Raw genomic sequence first — 24,775 nt, 5'->3', positions numbered from 1 at the left:
TATCACTTGTTTAAAGTACTATCGATTATGCGAGTATTCCGTACGGCGTACGCCAATCTTTCAAAAATAAAAGCAAGAGCCCCACCAATAGCTTTAACCAATGAACCAAATTCAACCAATCACTTCTAGCTCCCCACTAGGTAGCGCAATGAAGCTTCGGTTCAAAAAATCTCCCACTTCTTCAGCCTTGCGATCAATTCCCATACATACCAACCAACGCCGCAAGTTACAACAGAGAGAAGCACTCAATCCGGACCTGTCTTATAACATAGGGATAAAGACAACCACGAGCGCATGAACTACAGTACATATCCCTAATTTATCCCGAACACAATCGAATCACCTGGTCGTCGAAACCTGGCTTAGCAGGACCAAACGAGGCAGCTAGCGCTCCCCCAAGGGAAAACAAAACAAAAGGGGCAGAATCAAAAGTGGGGAAGGAAAGACAGAGGTAGGAAAAAATGGCGACAGCAACGACCCAGCACCTGCTCCTCTCGCCGGCCGAGCTCGCGTACCTGCACACGTCGCTGAGCCTGGGGCCGCCGGTGCGTCCGGACGGGCGCACGGCGTCGCAGTTCCGGCCGCTGACGGCGGAGACGGGGGTGCTTCCCGGCGCCAACGGCAGCGCGCGCGTGTGCTTCGCCGACGGCACCGAGGCCATCGTCGGCGTGAAAGCCGAGGTCGAGAAGCAGACGCGGTCGACCGCGGCGCCGTATTCCGAGTACTTCTACGAGAACAAGGAGTTGAGGCGGAGGGATAGGAGAGGGGGGAAGGGGAAAGGAAACGGAGAGGGAAAATCTGAGAGTAAAGGTTTAGTTGAGGAGGAAGAGGAGGAAGGAGAGGCGGATATGGGGAAGGCGTTGGGCTCGAATGACTGGGTTGATATCTCGGTCGAGATCCCGGGGTACAGGGACGACGACAGCAATACCGTGTTCCTGAGCTCGATGCTGAGCGAGGCGCTGCTGGCCGATGGCGAGTTTACCAAGAAGCTGTGCATCAACCGACGGTTTCACTGGAAGGTGTACATTGATGTGAGTTTTTCTTTTTTCTTTTTCCTTCTCTTCGCATACATTTTCTTTTTTTCTTTTTTTCTACATGAAGCTAACGTATTATACGTGTTCAGATCGTCCTCATATCCCCACCATTATCATACCCGCTGCCCCTCCTCAGTCTGACGACACACCTTGCGCTGCTTGCCACGCGCCTGCCCAGGTTAAAATCCGAAGCCGACGAAGACCCCATGTTCGACGACGACTGGGCCGCGTCCAAGTTCATCTACCCGCGACAGAGGGACACAAGTACTGCGCTCAGCACCCGACCGCCTATCACGCTGCTGGTCATGGCAGTAAGCGACAACATCATCTTCGACCCGTCCAAGGAGGAGCTGGCCGTCGCAGACTCCGTCCTCGCGGTCTCAGTCGGCGAGAGGAACATCCCCGTGGGAGATGCGCAAGCCATGGATATCGACGGAGGGGCAGGAGCCGGCAGACAACTCCGACTGCTCTCCGTGCGCACGATAGACCCCCCGTCGCGATTAACCGCGCCGGGCGTACCGAACGCGGAGAACGCCGCGGCATGGGGACAGGGCCCGCCCGCGGCCAAGGATCCGGGCGCCAGGGCGGCGGAGACGGACAATGTGGAAGGCGTGTGGAAGGCACCCAGAGGCGGAGCCAAGGTCGCCGTCCTCGGGACCATGGTGCAGAAGGTACTAGAAAAGGGGGGCATTGCGGATAAAATCTTGGAGGCGTTAGACGCCGTCGACTTAGAGTAGCTTCGTAATTATGATACCACGATGAACTAAAATGCCACATTTCGCCTTGTCCGGGAGCAGAGCTTCATTGCTAAGGAGGCCGCCGTAAGGGACCTCGCTGTCATAATATTGTTTTTTGCTTATTCGCGTTACTTCGTACTTGTACATGCATACAAGCATATTCCTCTCTGTCTACCTACCTATATTTAAAAGATGCCGAGCCACTTCTTGCGCTTTTCTTGCGGCACAGGCTGCTCCACCACCTCCTCAGCAGCAGCAGCAGCATCAACAACAACCGGTGCGGCTTCCAGCTCTTGATAATGCGGGGACTGCGGGGACTGATCGTCCACGACTTCATCTCCTTCGCTCACAACAGCCTCGGCGGCCATGGGGTCGCCCCTGATGCCGAGGCCGGGGAAGTAGCCCTGGGTGGGCTCGAGGCCGTGGGCCTTGCGGTACTCGTTGCGCTTGGCGACGTCGTCGAGCTTCTGGCGGCGCTTCTCGACGGTGAGGGCGGTCTCGCGCTCCTCCTCGAGCTTGATGACGTTGAGGACGACGCCCATGTACTGGATCGGGTGGCGAGGGAGCTCGGAGATGGGCGGGATCAGCTCGGCGAAGGGCGACTTGGCGTTGAAGTTCGTGATGAAGGTGTAGCCGGCGAGGGAGAGGAGGGTGCCCTGGGTTGTTGCGCAAAAGGTTAGTGTGTCTGTACGTGTGTCTGTGTGCGTATGTGTAGAGGAACAAATAATGTGACAGTGACAGGTAGGTAGGCATATGACGGCGGGACTTACCAGAGTGATGAAGAGGTGGATCGCCCGGTTATTGAGGAGCACGTACGCCCAGGTTGTGGGCGGCGGCGGCAGGCCCGGATACGACTTTTCGGTCTGGGCTTGGATCTCGGCGTCGGACATGGGTCCGCCGTAGTGCTTCGGCGTCGAGCGCGGTAGCCGTGCTCCGTGCGACGGAGGGTTAAACCGTTCGGGCTTTTCGAGCACTATCGGTTTCGAAGGACCGGTAGCTGGGGTAGACTTCGTAGCTGGGGGAGGTTTCGAAGCTGGAGGAGGGGCCGCGGCAGACTTAGCTGCGGGTGTGGGAGCTTTGGGCGCAGCCTCGGTCTTCGGTGCTGGCCTAGGCGCAGAGGCTGCAGGCACCAGTCGCGCATTCACTGGGGCATATGAGGCCTTTTGAACTACCGTCTTCGGGCTCAGTGGAGGAGGCTTCGTCGGCGCAGAGTACTTTGTAGTAGTAACCTTGGGGGCTGGCGGCTTAATGCCAATGTTGGGGGAGGACCCCTTTGGAGGATGGAACTTCCCAGCAGTTGCTGTGGCCGGCTTTGCTGCTGGCTTTACTGCTGGCTTTGCTCCCGCCGTAGGTCCCGAGCCGGCCGTCTTGGATGCGTAGCGCACTAATACCTGTCCCAATTCCGCATTGAGGGGTCTTGCGAGAGCTGTAGAGCGTGCGGTGGTCCGCCATAGTGCGCCATATTGAGGTAGCAGGTAGCGCGGGATGGCAATGGCTTTGGAAGCCATCGTGAGAGGAGGAACTCTCGATTGGTATGTATAAATACTAGGTAACTCTATATTCAAGGTTCGTATTTTATTTTATATCAATGACCCCTGACATATGAGGGTATGGGTGTAGGTATGGGTGTAGGTATGGGTGTGCTTCAAATTTCATCTGCACCAATTCAATCGACAACACAAATTTGGAGTGCATTGCATTGTTGCATATCCTTCCGATATTCGATTACTTTCGATTACTATTCGATTACTACTAAATAGTATCTTATCCATTGGATAGCTAGGCGGGTCCGGTGGTCGCCGGTTGAAATTCCCAAAGTAGTTTAATGGATATTAAAAAAGGCCAAAAGTCGGTGTTCGGTAAGCGCGTGTTTTTGGCGTCAAAGGAACAATTGAACATCCAATGTTCAAATGTTGAAGTACATATGTACAAGTGGAAAATTTTCGTAACGATTTCATTCAAGCTTTTCTGGGTCTAATGCCGAAATTCCACCTGTCCGCCCCATCGTAGAATCATTGATGACTTTTCACTTCTCGAAAGAAACTAGCGCAAATACAAACCGGCTTTCCCCGGAGTGTATTACTTATGCATTTTTCTGATTGGTCCAATTCTTGAGTCACCCGCCACAACGTGGCTAAAACTCCCGCACTACCTTGTTGTTAGTTGAATGCACACTGCCAGGTGCGCTGAGCTCATGGCCCTTTTTATTAAAATTTCCCAGCTTGCGCCGATTTTTTTTTTCCCTTTTCCTTCCTTTCGTCCCCTATAACCAAAACATCTTCCTTAGACGACCAACTTTCGTTCTTGCATACCCTTTTCTATTTCTACCTACGTAGACTTTACAACCCTAATCATTAATACTATTCTCTCTCTCTACCTACTTCACCAATCTTCAAACCATCAAAATGGGTTTCTCTGCTGGTATGTTTTGTGCCCTGTTCCTTGGAACCATTTTCTCGTGATACCGTCAGCACAGCTTCACTCTCGAGCCATTGAACCACCACTTCGACCCCTCCCGCTGCGATAAACTTCCATGAGACCCTTAGTCTTTAGATTTATCACGTCAGCTACATTTGCATCTGCTTACCGCCCCTTGTGACTCACTGTCAAGAGGGTCGCAACCCGCCTGCGCCATTTACTAGCCAATGTAGATTGTGTGCTGTGTAATTGCAGACGCATTTCTAAGCGGCGCAACAATACTCAATCGCCTTTGTGGGGTGGCTATCTTTGGTCGACAAGATGTTTATGTTTATGGATCACGGGACCCATTGTGTTCATCGAATCGTATGGCTAATATATTATTTTCTTCAGGTGACTCCAAGAAGGGTGCAAACCTCTTCAAGACCCGATGTGCCCAGTGCCACACCCTAAAGGCTGGCGAGGGTAACAAGGTCGGCCCCGCGCTACACGGTCTTTTTGGCCGCAAGAGTGGTCTAGTCGAAGGCTTCGCCTACACGGATGCCAACAAGCAGAAGGGTGTCACTTGGGATGAGAGCTCTCTCGTACGTTATCCTGCTAACCTCCCTCTTCAAGCAGCTTAGCTAACATCTTTTTTCAGTTCGACTACCTAGAGAACCCCAAGAAGTATATCCCCGGCACCAAGATGGCCTTCGGTGGTCTAAAGAAGGAGAAGGACCGTAATGATCTTATCACGTAAGTCTCAACCAGCTGTATTTGAAGATGATTTGCTCTCCTGCTAACACACATCACAGCTTCTTGAAGGAGTCTACGGCATAAACGAAGTAACGATAAAAAGACGTGTACCAATACCATCGCATTAGAAATGACCGGCCAGTCGTGTATTTTAGACTACTAGACCGCTTCAGTACCCCCTTGTGGGCGGTGCGAACTTATATCCATCTCCTCTTTTTCAACTGCAGTTACATAGAGATTCATGTTGCATGTGGTAGGAGCGTTAGGAGTTCAGGCTTTCTCTCTTGGGTGAGGGAGGCTTGGATCGGACATAATTAATGTCTCCGGCAATTGAACTCGATATATATTTGTTCCGTTTAATATTCGTGACATCTTGAATTGTGGTTTGTATTTTTTGTCCGCCTTTACCACTTACCAGATTCCCGGTATAGCCTAATCAACTTTAATGCATTACCACCTGTGAGTCTGTGACCTATCCCATCACTATGTAGAGCCGCCTTCTTCATGACGTAGATATTTGGAGACTGTAGTATGTAGTATGTACAGGTATGTATTTATAGGAATTTTTGCATGGGTATGATTCAAGTCCATTGACCAATGAGATGACAGCTGACATACCTACGGCTAAGACGATTTAATACCCTACTAGGGAAGATTTAACTTCCGTACTAAGCGTACCATGGATAACCTCCAGGGCTATATGCACTAACCTAGGTTAGGGAGGTAAGTACTAAATGGCGCCATAAAATAGCTTTGGGAACATTGAATGAATGGTCGTATCTTTTAGTTATTCATCACCACTTTTAGACGCGACCTTTATGTATATCGTTATATCACGTGGCAGCACCCAGGACCGTAACATAGTAAATTAATCCCAGCCCATTTCCTTCAAGACTCGGAATTTACTCGAGTGGCTATTAGACACACTCGGCCTGACTTGGTTGAGCGCCGACTCCCAGTCCTCCAAAGTGATCGTGTCCGGGCCTCTAGTCTTAGCACGCTTCACCGAGGCTTGGCCGGCCGCGACGTGCAGATTGTCCAGGTCGGCGCCGCTGAAGCCGGTGCACCGATCGTCTCGAGCTACTGCCTCTAATACGTCGTACTGTGTATATGATGGCAGTAGACGCCTCATGCGCGTTTTCAGAATTTCTACTCGTCCATCTGCATCGGGTAGGTCGACAAATATGTTGGTTCCTAGCCGGCCAGGACGGAGGATAGCCGGGTCGATCATGTCTGGACGATTTGTAGCCCCAACTACGTAAACGCCTGACCGACTGGCCATGCCGTCTAATTCTGTTAAGAGCTGGTTTACCACTCTAGCGCTGGCATCGGGGCCATTTCCGTCACGTCGGGGAACCAGGGCGTCCAACTCGTCGAAAAATAGTATGCATGGAGCTGATGCGCGGGCTCGGCTGAACACTTGACGGACCGAACGCTCTGATTCCCCAACATATTTATTCAATAGCTCTGGTCCCTTTACCGAAATGAAGTTGGCCTTGGATTCGTTTGCCACTGCTTTCGCTAGCAGGGTTTTACCACATCCAGGGGGTCCCCATAAAAGCACACCTGATGGTGCCTCGAGTCCCCTACTTGCAAATCGTTCAGGGCTTTGGATGGGCTCCACGATAGACAATTCAAGCTGCTCTCGGATGTCGTGAAGTGCGCCAATATGCGCCCAAGTTGTATCAGGTATCGTTGTGAACCCCTCTCGCTTGGAGGACGGCTGCACTTTCCCAATGGCGCTTAGCATGTGCTCCATTGCTAGTATAAGCTTGTCCTTGGGTACAGCCCCGTCGGGTGCTCCCATGATCGCAAGGTGTAGGCGAAGTCCTGGTGGTACCTGATAATCAGAGTCTATATCCATCTCCAAGGGACCTGTTTGCGTCAAGTCAGACATGGCCGCCCTAGCCATTTCGTTCTTGGCCACAGAAACCACATCCTTCAAATCAGCGCCGACAAAGCCGGGGGTCCTCTTTGCTAATAGTTTGTAGTCCACATCCGAAGAGACTCTGCTCTTTGACAGCATCTTTCGTAATATAGCCTCACGTGAAGCTTCGTTCGGTATCCCTAAACTTATTTCTCGGTTAAACCGTCCCGCCCTTCGGAGAGCAGGGTCGATACTATCTGGACGATTTGTTGCAGCCAATGTCACCACGAGCTTACCTCCCAGCTTCTGAGGTGTCAAATCATCCATACAGGTTAGCATCTGCGCCACTATTCTCTTTTCCATCTCTCTTTGCGCATTCTCGCGTTTTCCCATGATAGCATCAATCTCGTCGATGAAAATCAGGCACGGCGCAAGTGATTTGGCTTCGTCATAGAGCTCTCTGATCTTCTTCTCGGACTCGCCAGACATACCAGCGACAAGTGAAGGGGCCGAGACGGGTATATATGCCACCCCAAGCGCGGCGGCATACGCATTAGCAAGCATAGTCTTTCCACAGCCCGGCGGGCCATGCAACAAAACACCGCGAGCAGCCTCTACGCCGCCTTCAAGGCATTCCTCGGAAAATCGCATAGGAAAGGTAACAGATTCAGCGAGGACCCTGATAGCATCATCCATGCCACCAAGGTCATGCAAGGAAATATCGCTAGGCGGGTTGCGATCTTCCTTGGGCTTTTCAGTTTTTCGCCTTTTAGCTTTGGCCTCTCCATTAGATTGCCTTTCTACCCCTGAGGCATTTCCGTTTGGGGTGGTTGTCTCAAGTGAGTTTGTGTTTGGAGTCCCAGGCAGGTTCCAGGTCTTAGTTATGTGCTTATTCATGACAAAATAATCCCTTTCCTACATAGGTGTAAATGAATTAGCTTGATAGCCCATGGAAAGGGGATTATTATGAAGCCAGGTATGGGTCTAGCTAGAGGATAACCACTGGCGCATTACCTTTGGCTTCGGGGACTCTTCTTGAGCCTGTTCTAAATTTTCTTCTTCATCTTCTTCCTTTCTTTCTTCTTTCCGGAGGCGGAGGATCCTCTCGATGGAGTCTTCTAGTGGTCGCCTTTTTAGACGTGCAAGGCTCGAATTAGAGCGTTTGATGGAATCGTAAACACCAGACACTGTAAATTTTGGTGGTTTCTTTTTGCCCTTGTCTGTTCCCTGGCTATCTCGCTCAAGCTCATCCTCAAATTTTCTGATTATTTGGTACACATCACGGTCTAAGCCATGGAGTACCTTGGAGGACATTATTGAATCAGATGGCTACATGGGATTATGTAGCAAGCAACACCAGTCTTTTTAGGTAGTAAAGAAGAACAAGAGACTTTTGGATGACCTGATATAACCATTAAAGATTCCAAGGTTCAATATTGAATATGTAAGTTAGGCCATGAAAGTATGAATGTGCTCTTAGATATCTTAATTCATGTAATTGAGCTAAAGAAAAAAAAAGACCCTTGCCGTCTAGGTGAGATTTAGTGGAGCATTTAAGATATGCACAGACCACAATTTGTCATTTTAACTGTTGAACATTGAGGGCAAGAGTCTCCCATTGAACGTTCAAAATTCAAATGCTACTACTACTAGTTACCTAACCTTAGTAGTATGCAATATCAATGTACATAGATCAAATTCAAGGTTTCGGTTAAGAACGGGTCATGTATGTGACTTCGATTCGAACATGTCGAAGCTGCGTCATTGCATTGCCTCTGAAACGGTAGCATCATACTAGGTAGCATGACCTTAACTACTTTGTATTGTACCCAGTAACCCATTACGGTAGTACGAGCCTCCTTTAATCGATAAGACAAGCCCACCTGCCATAACCTGGAACTCAACACCGACGACATCGCTCTCCCTTGTACACCGACGACAGACAGGCACATGATTCTCACCAAGTGCTAGCCGCCTTAGACTAGGCATCACTCCTAGCAAAGAGACTTGTCCAATACAAAAAGGAAACAAAAAACAATCCCTGGGTTTCTTGGGCCAGACAATGCGCGCTTCGGATCCCAAACCAGAAGAAGATTCCAGCAGGATACGGCGAACATGGGGAACAACCCGAGCAGAGTGACCGCACAAGACAAGTAAGTTTATATTTTATTATAAATTTTGAATTCTTACCTCAGAAAACTGTATTGTCATACCTCAAGTTTCTCTTTTGGAATAAAACGCCAAAGACTGAGTTCACTAACACGCCACCCTCCCCCTTTCCCTCGGCGCGAATAGAGCGATCCTCGACCTCAAGCTGCAGCGCGACAAGCTGCACCAGTATCAGCGACGGATCACGGTGCTCACGGACAAGGAGACGGCCATCGCGCGGCAGATGCTGGCGGCGGGCGACAAGAAGCGCGCCCTGCTCTCCCTGCGGCGGAAGAAGTACCAGGAATCCCTGCTTGAGAAGACGGACCTGCAGCTGGCCCAGCTCGAGCAGCTGACCCGCAACGTCGAGTTCGCCCTCATCCAGAAGGACATCGTCTTCGGCCTCCAGCAGGGCACCCGCGTCCTCAAGGAGATCCACGCCGAGATGGGCGGCATCGAGCACGTCGAGAAGCTTATGGGCGAGAGCGCTGATGCCATTGCTTACCAAAGAGTAAATGCCCCCCCTCTCTACTCCCCTTCCTTATCTCCTTACACTCTATCTACTGGCATTATACTAACCCACTACTCTTTTCCCTCCCACTATAGGAAATCAGCGAAATGCTCGGCGGCCGCATATCCAACCAAGACGAGGACGAAGTCGAAGACGAACTAGCAGCCCTCGAGCTCGAGGTCAACGGCCCGGCGATCCTACCCAACGTACCAGACACCAAACTAGCCAAGCATGTACTCAAAGAATCACCACAACCACCATCAGCCATACACCAAGACCCGGACCCGGAGCCGGAAAGAACGGCCATGCTTGCCTAGTGATGATCACACATTTACTAGTCATCTAGCACACCTACACCCACTTACCTACCTATCTACCAACATAGACGCATAACAGGAGCAGAAACTGAAGCAAGAGCAGGAGCAAGCAAAGGAGAAAAGGTAGGGGAGGGGAACAAAGATACACGGAGGAAATAGACCACCACCATAGGATACGCTGGATTCCATCTGGAAGCAAACAACGAATCATAACCCAACTTGCCTACCTACCTACCAACTACAAAACATCGACGCATGGATGTTGGAAATCTCTGGCATAGTGGGCATCAGGGGATAAATCTTTGCGCCCTCTTTTGAATATCCAACCCCCTTTAGGAAGAGATTTTGTACGTTGAAGACAAGTTAGTTAGGTATATGAGGTATCGTGACGAGGAACCAAATAGACATGGGATTTACTAGTTCTCTATGGTAGATTATCAAACTGCTTATGAAGTACCGAGTAGTCAATTACTTACTTGATGATGCCCTCATTATATTAGTTAAATGCCCGTTCAAAAAGCTCTTAATGAATATTGGACCAATGCCATTCCACCAGCATCCCGTTTAACACGAGTATAAGCAACAATCACCAATGGCAGAAAAGATTTGAAATATTTAGTTGTTGTTTTCTTCATTAAGAATCACTACCGTAATAGTGTTCTACGCACGAGTGCTATATAGCTACTGGAGTACCTAATGTATAGTCTACTACTAGGTAGGGAAAGCATCTCCCAGTGATGGCCAAAGGCCTATGCACCTAAGTAGCCAAATCGAAAATGTAACCTTTGTACACTTTGAGATTGAGCCTGGTATGGCTGTTTTACCATCCACCATCCACCATATGCTTCATGCCATGATGCAGGTTGTCAATAACGCCTAGCCATGCAGTGATGCCGGAAATCTTCAAATGCTGAACAAAACGCAAGGGTATCTCAAATGCCATTGTGCCGAAAATCATGCCGGGAGCTCTCCATTCCATCTACCGATTGACCCTGTTGACAAAACCATCGAGATTTATTCGCCCCAAAGTTCATTGACTTGGGGTCATGAATTAGTTATCTCCTCAGGGTTTAGAATCCACCCTTCTTACTATACTGCCACCCTTGAGAATGTGATGCTGAAATATCATCTTGTAATAATTAGTTGTAGCCACCGTGAGACGGAGGAGCTACAAGTTGGGGCTGGTGGGCATATCGATGCTCGAAATGCGGCATCATAGTTTCGGCGGGCTGTTCCACTGGATATCGATAAACTTCTCGTCTATCTTGAGGCGGGTTCGAAGTTGGCGCATAACTCGAACGTTCGTAAAAGTCGTGGTGGGCACCGCTTGCGTACCGACTATACTTGGATTAGCTCATCATCAACAAAACTTGGCACAAAAGTCAATGTAGATGTCACTCCACCTAGACTATCTAGTGCTCTTGTTTAAGACTCAGCAACTTACACTTCGGGGCGTTCTGGTCCTGGCGGGACAGCCCGTATCTCTCGACCATCCATAGGTCGATTTACTGGTTCACGAACCAGATATTGACTACGTACAGATTCTTCGTGACGAATAGAGTCATAATCTGAGTGACTACCGGATACTACGTGACCTCGTAGATCTGTCATTGGAGCCCTATGAGGGCTGGATTCTTGGTGCCAAGACACTCTGTGACTGGGCTGGCCCATAGGCTCCCGGTAGTATTCCAGTCTACCTCTTGATCGACTAGGCGGGTCATCAATATAAACGATTCGACCATTTTCTGGATACCGAGTAGCTCCACGAACGGGGACATCATTCATTGGCCTTTCCGCTCTGTAATAAGAGACTTGGTGCTCCGCATCCTGGTGCCGTTGCATTTCAACTACTTGACGAGGTTGAAGAGCTACCTCATCATCGATAACAATAGGATGTGCCCTGCTCCTATATGAAACATCACTATTATAACGAGCCGCGCTCTCACTGGAAGCAGGCCAGGGCCGGCTCTGCGGTAACGCCCGGTCTGCAACTCTGAACGATGAGACAGGCCTGTCTGGAAGGTACTCAAATAGCCCGTGTGGCGGGTTGTCAGCTCGGCCCAAACGACCGTTGTGAGCATCAAATTGTCCATAGGGATATTCCGCAACATGATGCTGCTTTGTAGCCAACTCACCACCATGCGTCACCACCCTGGGCGACCTAGGATGTGAGATAGAACTCACGGGTTCATAGACCGCTCGAGAAACGAGACGGGGTGCTTCTGCGAGATAATGAGGCTCACCATGTAACATACGAGAAGCGTTCTGAGATTGCCGAGAGGCTACGGGAGATGCGGGCTCAATAGATTGAATCAACATGTCTTGCAGCTCATTTCTAATGGGTGAGATTGGAACCTGTGACTGGCCAGAATTTGCTAATGTATACCCAACTTTGGGCCTAACATTCTCCTGGTTATACATCAGTTGTGGTGACCTGTAATCATGGACTGTGTGAGAGTTGAGAGGCGGCACTGCGCCCGAGTTTCCTCGCGGGGATTCGCCATTGAATCGATGTGACCCGGATCGCAACTCAAACCGACGAGCCATGTGTTCAAGGCTAGGAGTACCGCGAGCCGCTACTGTCGGCTCACGGCTAGCAATATGAACAGAACCTGGACTTCTAGTTAAATCCACAGCCACAGCATCGATGGGAACTGCATTGCTGTCATTGGCATTATTGACAGGGCCAGACGAACTTGCGAGAGCTTCGGCAGCAGCAGCATATCTCCTAAAACGTTGCGTCCTACGAGCACTCCGTTTCTCAGCTCTTGCAATCGCTTTCTGTCTGGTGGGTGTTAGGGAAATTGGAACAGAAGGGTCACGTCTCTGAACCAAAGGTGGTTGCTGATCTGCAGACCTCATAGCCTGCAATCCTGGCGCATATCCTGGTAATGTAGCAGCAGGCATCATGCTGACACGGTTTGCCGGCGTGGATTCCGCGGCGAGGGCCATAACTGGGATATCATCCTCGGAATCTTCTGTGTCCGATATTTCGATGACTTCACGAAGGATCTCATCGAGCTGGTCACGGCCAGTCTCTTCGTCTCCTCGCCACTTGACGATGATGGCTAGACAAGGTTTCTCTACGAGTTTGCGAGCGTTGTTCCAATTCGTCTGCTTCAGTAGTTCGTCATAGCGAGTATGCGTGTGCCGGATGTGAGCGATCGCAGCAAGCTGAACTCGACGTGCTAAAGTCAGTTCTTGGGCCAAGCCAACTCTCGACTCGCCATGAAACTTGCCGTCCTATATGATGAACAGCAACATTAATACTACTTCGCGTGGGCATAGTAACGTAGGGTTGATCAACTTACTTTTTTAAATGCATGACGAATGATTTCGCGTCGATCGGTATTGGGTATTCTTGGGAAAAGGTCCTTGAGAACTGCATCGGCTTGGGCGTCAATTTCTTCTTGAGATTGGGGTATGGGCTCTGGTTTGCTTGGAAGATGAGACTGAGGAATCTCGTGAGATTGCCCATCTGCCATGAGCTTCGCGCGAGCCCGTTCCACGATGGCCTCGCGAAAATGGTAGCCGACACGATTCATGTGGTGGTCAAGGTTATCAGGATTCTTGGCGCCCTAGAATGAGATTAGATAATGAAAACACCCAAGACCGAGGCGAAACATACAGAAACGATGAAGATCATAACGTCTTGTTCTCTCGATAGATCTTTGCATAATTGCGATATGGTTGGATGTCCTATGGGGATGAATTCGAAGCCTGGGGGCGGGTGTCGATCGGTAGTAATCTACTGTTGGTCAGCATTGCTCATTCTTGTCACCCGCTATACAGCCTCCAGTTAGCTACCTTGAACTCCAGTTTCTTCTTCTTGTCGGTATTTTGTACTAGTTCAAATGTTGTCTTGTGTTTCATCTTGGGCGGCGCCTTCAGTGGATTTAGTGTGCGCCAATCGTTCTGCTGTTGGTGTTGCGCTTGAGTCTGTACTCTGTCTATCTTCGTACGGCGATTGAGAGCCCGTATGCCTCGGGTGGACACCGGGGCCTTCTTTCTTTCTCTCACCATTTTGACAGTAATGCTACCTTACCATATAAGAAGGATACAGCGTGTGAGTGATTGATACTGGAACAGTAGTAAAAAGAATGTAATGGTGGCTACGAGGCAGATTGACTACCGTATTGTATCCAAGCGCGTTTCGCGTCTTGTACTGAAGAGCCAGAACACCAGATGGCAAATAGATCAAGGCAAGAAAGAAAAAATAGGTCCTTTTACCTGTTGCAATAGGTAGATGGTGAGACCGACTAGAATAAGGCAACTTGAATAAGGAAACCTAAGATGTTGGATGTCACAATAGTATACCTAAGTGATATGCTAGAAGACGATTTATCAGAAAACCAAATGCCTCTAAAGGCGGTTGACAGAAAAGGAAACGGAGAAAAATGAGAAAAAGATCGCGGTTGGGTTGAGCGAAGAAATGCGCCCAAGAAAAATACTTGTCTCGTTGATTTGAGAAAGTATTGTAGTTGGAAAGATGGAAATGATCTTGGGAACTTGGGAACTTGGGAACTTGGAAGGTTTCAGGCAAAGATTACCTAGTACTAGGTACCTAGTTACTACCTAGTACCTAGGTACACATGACATGCATGTGCATGTGGTAAGTGCAGCAGTTGCCAACTGTGGCTTTGCAGATTGTGTGGCTTTGCTCACAAGTTTTCAATGTTCGGAAAGTTCATTTTTGTTTTTGAACTTTGAACATTGATAAAATCGGACCCACACACCCATTTGACCCACTAAACTTTGCCGGTTCAAGGTTGGAACGTTGAACTTGGGGAATTCTTGCGAGACTTCAAATGTTCAATTGAATAAAAGCCGAAACGATCCCACTAAACACCCTCTCTCCCCTTCCTATATTAATTTCGTTTCAACTCCGTTATGTTCTCCCGACAGGCAATCCGCTCTATTCGAGCTGCCGCTCCTCAGCGGGCCCTTTCCCGGGCTCCCGTACGCTCTTACGCTGCCGCTGCTGCACCTCAAGACGTCAAGCCCCCAGTCGCCGTCTACGGTCTCGATGGTACCTATGCCACCGCTTTGGTACGCAACTCCCTTGCGAGATTTAATATCCCAGTATATAGACTATCAATGTCTTGTAGTAGATAGTCAATTGAAGAGACCGGAGCTCGGAAGGGGCTATGAGAGAAAAAGAAGAAAAAAGAGGCTTATAGAATAAGACCTGTGTTGACTGGATGAGCTATTTAGTACACGGCAGCCGTGAAGACATCCTCGCTCGACCCGACCGCAAAGGCTCTCGGCGCCCTCGACGACCTCTGCACAAAGGATGTCAAGCTCAACTCTATCCTAAGCACGCCTACGCTCTCCGCCAAAGACAAGAGCGCCATCGTCGCTGAGCTGCAGAAGAACATTGGCGCCGCAAACGCCAACGAAACCGTCAAGAACTTCCTCGCCACTCTCGCCGAGAACAACCGCCTGGGAATACTGCAGGGCATCTGCGCAAAGTTTGGCGAGATCATGAGCGCATCCCGTGGCGAGGTAGAGATGGTCGTCACCAGCGCCCAGGTACGATATATCCTGTCCAGATCTTCTTAGCATGTCAGCCCGACCAAATTACATAACTAACAAATGAATAATAGCAATTGGATAACAAGACACTTAACCGCCTCGAATCCGCCGTCGCCAAGTCTCAGTACGTGGGTCAAGGCAAGAAGCTGAAGGTGACCAACCAAGTCAACCCGGACATCGTTGGCGGCCTCGTTGTGGAAATTGGCGACAGGACAATCGACGTCTCCGTCTCGTCCAAGATTGCCAAGCTGAACAAGCTCCTTACGGACACCCTGTAAAAAAAATCATGTCTTCTTTGTTTCGTGTGAGCATAGGGGCTGCTATGGAGAGAGGGGGGAGACGATTTGCAACTAAAAGGCTGTGGTTCTCTCTCTAAAGGATGCATGCATGCCATTATGTGTATAGGCTCGTAGAATAGAGGAAGTTTTTCGTCCCGCTACTTTGACTCTCCATCTATAGAATCAATAATCGAAGATTCCTTTTATTGCTCGTCATATTGGACTAGCTTTCACATCGCAACAGAGCATATTTCCGTTCGGAAACGCTCGCTGCATGCACCAACTATTATTACTCTACCGTTTTTTAGTGACAACAAGTAACAACAGGCATTAACATGCTGGTCGATTTGGGTCGATTGTGTAAAGACTTCATATTAAGACTATCATCTCACCGTATACCAGCTTGTTTCCCATCTAGTATTCATGCAGCCTATGTATGCGTATGCTCTACCTAAGCCTGTTCTCCTCATATACTCACGCGAGTCTTATTTTACCCTTCTAGACCCCTGGTCTTTCCGGTATAGCTCCCATCTATAAGTGAGTTTCGTATTCATCGCCATCGGCGAATTCGTCATGGTCTTTAACTCTCTGTAGTTGTTCCGAGATGTACTGATGCAAGTGGCTGTCTGCTTCCTTTCGCAAGGCCTCGCGTTCAGGGTCATCTGGTGCAACGCTCCGAGTGTCGAAGTCGTCGCCATTGACAGATGCGTCAAAGTCGCTACGTGCACTGATAGACCGTGCTGTAGATGACCGCCGCATATGCCCCTTGTGTGGTTTGGCGGAGTTGGTTATGTTGATATTGCGGTGGAAGATATCATCGAAGTAATGCGCCATGCCTACAGATGGTGTGCGTGGAGTCTGTGGGAGGCGGCAGCTGATGCTATTTCATGTGTTAGCAGTTGAACGTCATAATCATTCTTTCAAAGTAGCTTACCCCGTATCGTGGATCATCCGAGCGATCAGACCCGTCCAGCCGCATTGATGGGTCGCTCCCAAGCCACGACCAGTGTCGCCATCAAAGAACTCGTGGAACCACATATTATCTTTCCAGTGGGGGTCAAAGTCAAGCAAATCGCTTCCAGCATTAATACTCCGACGTCCATCGTCGCCTCTGGCAAATAAGTGTTGCAATCGATGTTGGATCTCCTCAGAGACGTGTCCAAGATGCATGTATTCTCCAGATCCAGTAGGACATTCAACTTGGAAGCTAGGTCCATAGAATAGATAGAATCGCTGCAGAGATTCCACCAGGAGGAAATTGACACATAGCCAAATAGGGCCCCTCCAGTTGCTGTTGCCACCGAACAACCCACTGTCTGAGTCTCCTGGCACATACCCCACTGTGAACGTTTGTTCATTGACTTCCATCGAGTACGGATTGTCTTTGTGGTATCTTGAAAGCGACCGAATACCATGCTCACTGAAGAACTCGTCTTCATCAAGCATGCGCTTCAAGATCTTCTCTAGACGATCCTTGCTCACCATGGAAAGGAGGATACGGTTACCCTTGCCTCTCTTCCGAATACTCGCCATGTTCCTCTCTGCCAAGTCACATCGGTTCTCTACAAACCAATCTACCCGCTTCTTGAAGGACGGCAGCTTGTTGATGAGTTCTGGCTCCAAAGTAAGGGTTGCGTAGAGCGGGATCAGCCCTACAAGCGACCTTACAGGAAGTTGTTGAATCCATGGGCCACCCCAGGAGATGGCATCGTAGTAGAAACCATCCTCGTCATTCCACAGTGACTTTTCATCCTTGTCGCCGGACTTGAAGGTCATAGCATCACTGATAAAGATAAAATGCTCGAAGAATTTCGTGGCGATATCCTCATAAATCCGGCGATGTTTAGCCAACTCAAGGGCGATGTTCAGCATGCATAGCGAATAAAACGCCATCCACCCTGTACTGTCAGCCTGTTCAAGAACACCTCCAGTAGGAAGAGGCTCAGAGCGGTTGAAGAGGCCAATATTGTCCAGTCCAAGGAAACCTCCTTCGAAGACATTCTTTCCATCCATGTCCTTTCGATTAACCCACCAGGTAAAGTTCATCAGTAATTTCTGAAAGACTCTCTCTAGGAAATCAATGTCTTGCCTTCCATACATCTTACGCTCAATCTTGAACACTCGGAAAGTAGCCCACGCATGAACTGGTGGGTTAACATCACCAAAGTTCCATTCGTATCTGTAGCTTGGTTAATAACTGTCTGGGTCTGTGTAAATTTGGGAAACGTACGCAGGAAGTTGGCCATTTGGATGGCAGTACCATTCTCTAGTGAAAAGGTCTATCTGCTTCTTTGCAAAATCTGGATCGATCATGGCAAGTGGGATACAGTGAAAGGCGGAGTCCCAGGCGGCGAAGAAGGGATACTCCCAAGAGTCAGGCATAGATAGAATGTCATCAATGTATAAATGTTTCCATTGTGCGTTTCTGATGGCCTTCCTCTCAGGGGGGGGAGGTGGTTGGGCAGGGTCGCCATTTGCCCACTGGTCCCAGATGAACTGGTAGTATTGCTTGCACCACATCATGCCCGAGAAGGCCTGGCGTTGGATATTACGAAGATCATCGGACATTGGCAGGGGGCTGATTCTATAATAAAAGTCATCTGCTTCCTCGCGTCTCTTTTCGATTACCTCATCGAAAACCTCTTCATCGAGGTATTGCTCGTCCTTTCTCGAGAATCGGAAACGAACAACTACCAATGTGTTAGTGCTCAATATTCCAATATTTTTCCTGTGGTGATTAAAGCCAACAACATACCAGCGCATTCGCCGGGGGCAACGCCCCCTGACTCGTTGAATTGGAACCAAGCGGCACACTTGGTGCCAGTCTTTGCTGGGTTCACCGCTTCCTTCTTGCTGTCGACGATATACTGATGGAATGCGTCCTTGACATACGGGACCTTGTTCTCTCCGTCATAGAGCAGTTCGTAGTTGGTGTCATTGTCGGTAAAGATGAGTTCTGGCTGAACATCCTCACCACTGACTCCAACACCCGGAGAAGGTGATAATAGCACATATCGATCACCTAATTTATGGTGCTTCGACTTAGCCATACCCTCCGCATATTCGGAGATAGCGGGCTTCTTATCCTCTGGCTCCCTTCCCCAGGCCCAGGTATTTCGAAACCAGACGTGGGGAATGATATGAAGAGGAGCTGGATCCGGGCCTCGGTTCCACGCTGTAATCCGGAAGAGCAATTCATCAGGATCATCTGCTTCCTTGGCCGTCTCAATTACGATATCCCAGTACCTATCCTCGTCAAATATGCCAGTGTCGATGAGTTGATACTCTTGCTCAATCTTCGACCTTTTTGCGTTCGTCTCTAAAAGATCCTTGTATGGGAAGGCTTTCTGTGGATATTTGTAGAGGTACTTCATGTAGGAATGCTAGGGAGTCGTCAGTAGGGGGGTAGGGATGAGGTGATAAGATCCGGCGTATCTTACTGTCTGCAAGTACATAATTAGCAACAAATTTGGTTTGTACAGAAGGCGTTGCAAAACTTACAGGAGTGTTATCAACGTGGAAATGTGCTTCTTTGATACTTTCACCATGATTCCCCTGAGGGTTTGCCAGGCCGAAAAGCCGCTCTTTGAGGAATGGGCTGACTATTGTGAGCAAATAACGTCTCAAGGTCCAATGAGGCATAAATGAGCAGGCACATACTCTTGTTCGTTCCAAAAAGCAAAGGCGATGTTCTGCAGCCCATGAGTGTCTGATACTCCAGCAATACCATCTTCACCCCAACGAAATGCTCGAGATCGTGCGTCGTCGTGTGTGAAATCTTACAAGTAAACAAATCAGTGTCGATACGGTTACGCAGGAGGGAGAGATAACCCACGACTCCAAGCATCGCCATCTGCGCTATAATCCTCTCGTACTACGAATAGTTAGTTGCTTGACCGGATGGAGGGGGCTTATCTGGTTTGCTTGCCTGTAGCCCATTGCCTTTCAGCGACATAAGGACCCCATTTCTTCCAATATTTACTTCGGTTGCTATCCTCCCTGAGGCGTTTCTCTTCCTCGGTGAGGTACTCGTAGTTGTCGACTACAACCATATTTGCAGATTACTTAGCCCTCAGCTACCTAGGTACCTAGTATCTAGTATCTAGTATCTAGTTATCGGCCAAAAGAAAGATATTATAACAGGCTCTATAATAAGTTGTGATATTGTGTTTGTGGGAGGTTAAAAGGCGGGTGGGCGAACTAGCTTTCAACAAAACACCGAGAGAGACACTTGCAAGAGGAAACAGAGTGACAGAATGTGACGGATGTGACAGGGAGTATGTGACAATAAGGAAGAAGACGGGAATGGCGTTTGCACAGTAGATCAGTTCAGGTACACGAGCAGAGCTTGACGACGACTATCTCGTTCAGGTAAGCCGATGAGTTGGCGACTATGCAGCTTTGGGGAGAGCTAGTAAGATTTCTACCTGCTACCTACATGTAGGGTAGATAAGGTAGCTAATAAGGTACATTAGTAGTAACTACATTAGCTATTAGCCACAGCAATCAACGTGTAAGTATTACCTTATTACCTAGGTTAGTACTGTACATAGCATTGATAAAGATTTCAGTGTTGTAGTGTTGTAGTGTTGTAGTGTTGTAGTTGCGTCAGGTATCTAATAAGGCCTCTGGGCTTCTAGACCTCTTAGGCCGTAACGGGGAAAAGAGGGAAAGGAGCCCGCCATGCGCAATGAGGGGAAAAAGGGAAGAAAAAAAAAGAGCATTAGTGGGGGGTTAGATGACATCATTAGGTATTCATATGTATGCACATAATATATACATGTATGTAGTTCAATGTTATTAATGGTACTACATAGTATGTACATACTGTAATGTAGAGTACCTACTACCTACCTAGTAGTAGGGTAGATACTAGATACTAGATACTAGATACTAGATACTAGATACTACATGTAGATACTCCAGAGTCTGCAGACTCTGCACAGTGGTAGGCAGGTAAGGTACATACGCAAGCACATGCCAACATACATCTACATACATGTATAGTCAATATGTAGTTGAATCCTTACATATGTACATCCCCTTGTCGTCCCTCTTGATACGTCTCTTGGTATATGTACGTAACACTCAAAAGTATCGACATCTCAACAGACAATGATAATTATCTGTATTTGGAGGTTTAAGCGCCAATAATACAAAGATCCACGACCATAGAATGGTCTAGACACCCGTATTCCGCCTTTGTCTTAGCACTATCTCGTAAAATTTGTTAAGACAACCAAATGAAACCCAAATGATTACAATGCCGTTATCATACCTTCATATGTTAGGTCTTAGGTAGCTTTATAGCTTCACCATTGAGAAGTACATATTGGATGGGGGTTCCATAGAAACCTTACTATAATATCATCAATCCGTGAATGCCCAAGAACGATAAACTAAACAACACAGTAGCAGTAGTAGTAACCACAAGAAAGGACGGACGCTGCCACTTATGACTTCGCAAACCAAGGGAACTTCTTCTTCCCAGGGTCGATCAAACCACCACTAGGCGACTCTACCTCAATGCTGCGCTGATAAATGTCCTACATGTCAAGTTAGTCTCCCACTGTGTACTCGGATTATATAAGCTTCATATAAGCTTGTTGGTGGATGTCTTACCTCTTCGTCTGTTGGCATCAAGCAGTCTAGAATAAGCTCCCTCGCCGTGTCATGCCTGGACAAATTCGGATACGGTGTATTCTGGCTTTTCATAATTGGCAGGAGGATCTCTCCCAAAATTTCAAACTTTTTCCAGTTGATTCGATCGCCTTGCGGTCCCACAAGTGTCTTGCTACCCTCTTCAGCCGCAACAATGTCTCGACGATGTAACGGGATGAATGGGATGCGTGGAAATGGCGAGTTTTCCCACGCTAGCCGATACGCAAAATGGCTCTTTTGTGATCCCATCAGGAGTTGCAGTCTCGCAAACCGTTTCTGCACGTCAGTCGACACGAGTCCCCGGGTCTGGGAAAGACGATGGATAGCCGTTCCGCCGATGCCAGCTAACATGGCCGCGAGACCGTTGTAGTTGTTGAGCTGCCTCAACTTCAAAGCAATGTTCATGAACTTCTCGAGCATCTGCGCCCGGTGCTTAGCTTTATCTCGCATAAGGATCATATTAGAAACCCAAGATGCAATGTGGTTGAAATGGGCAATCATCCGATTCACGTTTTTCATAGCCTTGCACTTCTCCTTTTGCTCGGCAGTCAAGCTGACATGTCGAACTAAGTCACGTATGCGAATCGAGGAGAACATGACCCAATCAATACGCGTCATCTCGTCTGCGATGTCGTCGTTTAGCGTGGCCATAAATATGTGATAACGGAACTTATGTAGAGGTAATGTGTATGTGGGAACCATTGTTGCGGCTTCTCGTTCGTAGTCTTCGTATGAGTGAAACTGGAATGAGTGTATCTTCCCAGCCGCCCCACCATCCGTCTGAAAGGACGAACTCGCCGAAGGGCGTCGTTCGATTTGGTCGTCCACACCCAAAGAGCTTATACTCTCTGATAGATCGGCATAACGCCTCGAAGAGTCTTTTGTGAAATTGGAAAATGCCTCGTTTTCGTCTATTGAGTCCTCGAAACTATCAGACTTCTCCCACCCTGTGTCGTCAGCTTCGATTGTACTGGACTCTAGAGTCCTACGTATTTGCTGCGCAGCCGCAGAGAATATAGGCTCGGAGGATAAATGTCTGATGATGTCCTCAAGGTTTCTTCTTGTCGTTGGTCGCGCAAAATCCCCAGGGTATGTCCCCACCCACTTAGCAATTACCTCAATAATTCGAAGTTGCGCGGCAGTCTTGGTAAGATAATGTACAGATTTGTCGTCCTTGACACGGTCTAGGCGGGATAAGAGAGAGGACAATAGAAATCCAGGAGTTGAGAACTTTCGGTATAAGCACAAGAAAATGTCCATGAAGTTGTTGTCTGCCCTCGACATTTTGGGTCCGATAAGACGTTCTACCAGCTCATCGAAAGTGACGCCGAGTTTCTTTGCGGGACGTTCAAAAACCGTCTCGTCGCTCCGCTGCAGTAAAGGTATGTCGTCGGAATATCGCAACGAGTCTGCGTCGGAGTCCTCGATGTCGAAGAACGAAGCGGTATGTTGTGAGCGGTCCAATCTTATGCCTGGGGTACGGAGCATGTTAGAAACGGAATGGGATGGGTCGTCGTCAGTACTATCCGGGAATTGACTGGTCACATGACTTCCTGTATAATCAACGCGAGGTGACCTTGAGTGTCGATAATCCGCCCTTGATTGGGGAGGGAAGCTTTGAAGCAGCGACATATCCGAACTAGCGCGACTGTGTTTACTGTGTTGGCTCAATGGCCTGGCGCTTGCTGTTTCTAACTGCAAGTCCAGGTGCGCAGCGGAAGCTGCCCTACGCCTTGGACCCATTCCTTCGCTATCACCCTCTACTGACTATCATTAGCAAGAATTGAACATGTGGTTATTATTGTAGACAGGCAGCCCTAGCGCAACACATACCTTGGCTTCTTAACACTAAATGCTTGAGAAGTGTTGACAAAGCTATTCTTGCGCTCTCCGGTTTGCTAGCAGATGTCTTGTAAGTCGCAAGACACGATTGACATGCTGCAGAAACTGCTTCGGTGTCGATATGTCTCGAGGTTTCCGGATTGTCGCATTTCGTCGCAACGAGAACTGCGGGCAAAGACGAATTGACCAGGGCATCTATTCAGGTTAGACTCCAACCCTTGTCTATGGGGTGCTCCAAGCCACCTAAAGTAGATGGTAGCGTCGGTGACTACTTACTCAAGATTTGAGGTAATTCTATGATACTCTCTCGGTTCATTACATCATATAAGAGTAGGACGCCATTTACACAAGGTAATATGGCACCACCCATTTGTTTCGGCCATTTAATTTGGCGATCGGGATCTACGTCAAAGTATTCAAGATCCAACTCGAATAAGGTAACCGCGTAAGGTACGTTGTCGATATTAATGCGTGCCGTTGTGGGATTTGGGCCTGGAACACGTGGTAGAGACATGGCTCTCTGTATGAAATGGGACTTGCCCACTCCATTGGCCCCTATGACACATATGTTAATACTCTCCATGGCGACAGTTATGAGAACGAGACCGTCTTCGTTTCAGCCAACGGAGCTCTGTTGGGATTACTGAGCATTAGCATCGCCTATGGCAAGTAACTCTTTACGTAGAGCAAGCGAGAGATAATTGCGAAAGGTTTATCATGACTATAATTGTTTTGTCTTTCTTGATGGCCCTTCAGGTTCGCCGTAGTATATATTAGAATGCTTGCGGGCGAAGGGTCGATGGATAAAGGAGTTGAGGTAATCCCAAGATTTCGGCGAGATGGAGAAGTTATGGTGCAGTCCAGCAAGGACAGTTGGATATTCGGGGTAGATGGTTTAAGATCGAAAAGGGCGTGCTCGATCGATAGGAATTAGGATATCAGGGATGTAGAGAATAAAAGTTGAGCGCTATGACCGGGTGACGGAATCTAGATTGGGCTCGATAAATTGCGTCGCTCTTGAATCGCTTGAGTATAAGGTACAGGGTTTAATATTCGCTTGGTTGAAAGTCGTTGTAAAGCATCGTACAATGTAGCACACCCGACGTAGCACAAATAGACGTAATAGCCTCGGTGTATGATGGTGGATAATATAAAGACAGTTGGACTGGTCACGAACCGAAGGATACGAGAGGCAGATTGACCGATTCGACCGTGGAATAAGTTATATCGATTGGACGAAGAGCTATACGATATTGCGCTGTCTGACCTAATGCGCGGATATTAGTTCTTATAGCACATCGGAGCCATGGGGCCAAATACATCCATGGATAATACATACCTACTGACTAGCACGGTAATCTCATTCGGGATGCTTCGCGTTAGGGGTAAAAGCTTTGAAAATTTCAATGTTTGGTATGAAATGTGCCGTGGGCTAAAAAGAGTTACCTAACTGACTACAACGTCGACCAGCGGCGATTGGTAAATGAACAACGTGGAACAGCAGGTGAATATAAAAAGTAATAGAGAGTAATAGGGAGTAATAGGGAGTAATAGGGAGTAATAGGGAGTAATGAGGAGTAGTTGGTTAATGGAGAGCACGAAGTAGTGTTCGCAGTGTTATGTGTGAAGGTGTGATGTGAAGGTGGAGAGAGGTCTTCAAATACGACATGGAGGGTCAAGATGAGACTAATT

At 48.4% G+C, this 24,775-nt stretch overlaps 9 protein-coding genes across 9 annotated transcripts; 4 read left to right on the top strand and 5 right to left on the bottom strand.

Moving 5' to 3' along the window:
- The first annotated feature begins 380 nt into the window (after positions 1–380).
- GGS25DRAFT_179521 (ribosomal protein S5 domain 2-type protein) lies at positions 381–1,921 on the top strand. Its single transcript, XM_049256611.1, has 2 exons — positions 381–1,031; positions 1,124–1,921. The coding sequence occupies exons 1-2, from the start codon at positions 462–464 to the stop codon at positions 1,769–1,771; spliced, it is 1,218 nt and encodes a 405-aa protein (XP_049118812.1). The 5' UTR covers positions 381–461; the 3' UTR covers positions 1,772–1,921.
- Positions 1,841–3,470, bottom strand: GGS25DRAFT_179526 (uncharacterized protein). Its single transcript, XM_049256612.1, has 2 exons — positions 2,542–3,470; positions 1,841–2,427 (listed from the first exon to the last, which is right to left on the bottom strand). Exons 1-2 carry the CDS (start codon positions 3,277–3,279, stop codon positions 1,957–1,959), a joined length of 1,209 nt encoding a protein of 402 aa, XP_049118811.1. The 5' UTR covers positions 3,280–3,470; the 3' UTR covers positions 1,841–1,956.
- A 441-nt stretch (positions 3,471–3,911) lies between these two features.
- GGS25DRAFT_481128 (cytochrome c-like domain-containing protein) lies at positions 3,912–5,278 on the top strand. The gene is made up of 4 exons (XM_049260153.1): positions 3,912–4,192; positions 4,583–4,773; positions 4,830–4,924; positions 4,984–5,278. The coding sequence occupies exons 1-4, from the start codon at positions 4,177–4,179 to the stop codon at positions 5,006–5,008; spliced, it is 327 nt and encodes a 108-aa protein (XP_049118810.1). The 5' UTR covers positions 3,912–4,176; the 3' UTR covers positions 5,009–5,278.
- An 81-nt stretch (positions 5,279–5,359) lies between these two features.
- On the bottom strand, positions 5,360–8,394 carry GGS25DRAFT_179470 (AAA-domain-containing protein). The gene is made up of 2 exons (XM_049256610.1): positions 7,806–8,394; positions 5,360–7,706 (listed from the first exon to the last, which is right to left on the bottom strand). Exons 1-2 carry the CDS (start codon positions 8,103–8,105, stop codon positions 5,793–5,795), a joined length of 2,214 nt encoding a protein of 737 aa, XP_049118809.1. The 5' UTR covers positions 8,106–8,394; the 3' UTR covers positions 5,360–5,792.
- Positions 8,395–8,420: 26 nt separating this feature from the next.
- On the top strand, positions 8,421–10,306 carry GGS25DRAFT_481123 (charged multivesicular body protein 6). The gene is made up of 3 exons (XM_049260152.1): positions 8,421–8,944; positions 9,087–9,450; positions 9,546–10,306. The coding sequence occupies exons 1-3, from the start codon at positions 8,907–8,909 to the stop codon at positions 9,765–9,767; spliced, it is 624 nt and encodes a 207-aa protein (XP_049118808.1). The 5' UTR covers positions 8,421–8,906; the 3' UTR covers positions 9,768–10,306.
- Positions 10,307–10,381: 75 nt separating this feature from the next.
- On the bottom strand, positions 10,382–14,278 carry GGS25DRAFT_481122 (uncharacterized protein). Its single transcript, XM_049260151.1, has 5 exons — positions 13,575–14,278; positions 13,396–13,515; positions 13,079–13,345; positions 11,212–13,010; positions 10,382–11,105 (listed from the first exon to the last, which is right to left on the bottom strand). Exons 1-5 carry the CDS (start codon positions 13,788–13,790, stop codon positions 10,907–10,909), a joined length of 2,601 nt encoding a protein of 866 aa, XP_049118807.1. The 5' UTR covers positions 13,791–14,278; the 3' UTR covers positions 10,382–10,906.
- A 210-nt stretch (positions 14,279–14,488) lies between these two features.
- Positions 14,489–15,796, top strand: GGS25DRAFT_481120 (putative oligomycin sensitivity conferring protein). Its single transcript, XM_049260150.1, has 3 exons — positions 14,489–14,816; positions 14,982–15,299; positions 15,374–15,796. The coding sequence occupies exons 1-3, from the start codon at positions 14,658–14,660 to the stop codon at positions 15,578–15,580; spliced, it is 684 nt and encodes a 227-aa protein (XP_049118806.1). The 5' UTR covers positions 14,489–14,657; the 3' UTR covers positions 15,581–15,796.
- Positions 15,797–15,932: 136 nt separating this feature from the next.
- On the bottom strand, positions 15,933–20,297 carry GGS25DRAFT_481119 (Six-hairpin glycosidase). Its single transcript, XM_049260149.1, has 9 exons — positions 20,113–20,297; positions 19,509–20,061; positions 19,416–19,454; positions 19,241–19,358; positions 19,082–19,178; positions 18,336–18,963; positions 17,811–18,270; positions 16,515–17,759; positions 15,933–16,460 (listed from the first exon to the last, which is right to left on the bottom strand). The coding sequence occupies exons 2-9, from the start codon at positions 19,630–19,632 to the stop codon at positions 16,112–16,114; spliced, it is 3,060 nt and encodes a 1,019-aa protein (XP_049118805.1). The 5' UTR covers positions 19,633–20,061; positions 20,113–20,297; the 3' UTR covers positions 15,933–16,111.
- Positions 20,298–21,033: 736 nt separating this feature from the next.
- GGS25DRAFT_519332 (ras GEF) lies at positions 21,034–23,666 on the bottom strand (the record flags this gene model as incomplete). Its single annotated transcript, XM_049263689.1, has 4 exons — positions 21,034–21,126; positions 21,203–23,001; positions 23,075–23,278; positions 23,360–23,666. 4 exons carry the CDS (start codon positions 23,664–23,666, stop codon positions 21,034–21,036), a joined length of 2,403 nt encoding a protein of 800 aa, XP_049118804.1.
- Between the last annotated feature and the right edge of the window lie 1,109 nt (positions 23,667–24,775).

This window comes from Hypoxylon fragiforme (genome assembly GCF_022984875.1).
Source record: "Hypoxylon fragiforme strain CBS 206.31 chromosome Unknown GGS25scaffold_3, whole genome shotgun sequence".
NCBI lineage: Eukaryota > Fungi > Ascomycota > Sordariomycetes > Xylariales > Hypoxylaceae > Hypoxylon > Hypoxylon fragiforme.
The sequence above is the reverse complement of the archived record's forward strand: the minus strand, read 5'-3'. Positions and strand labels throughout refer to the sequence as shown.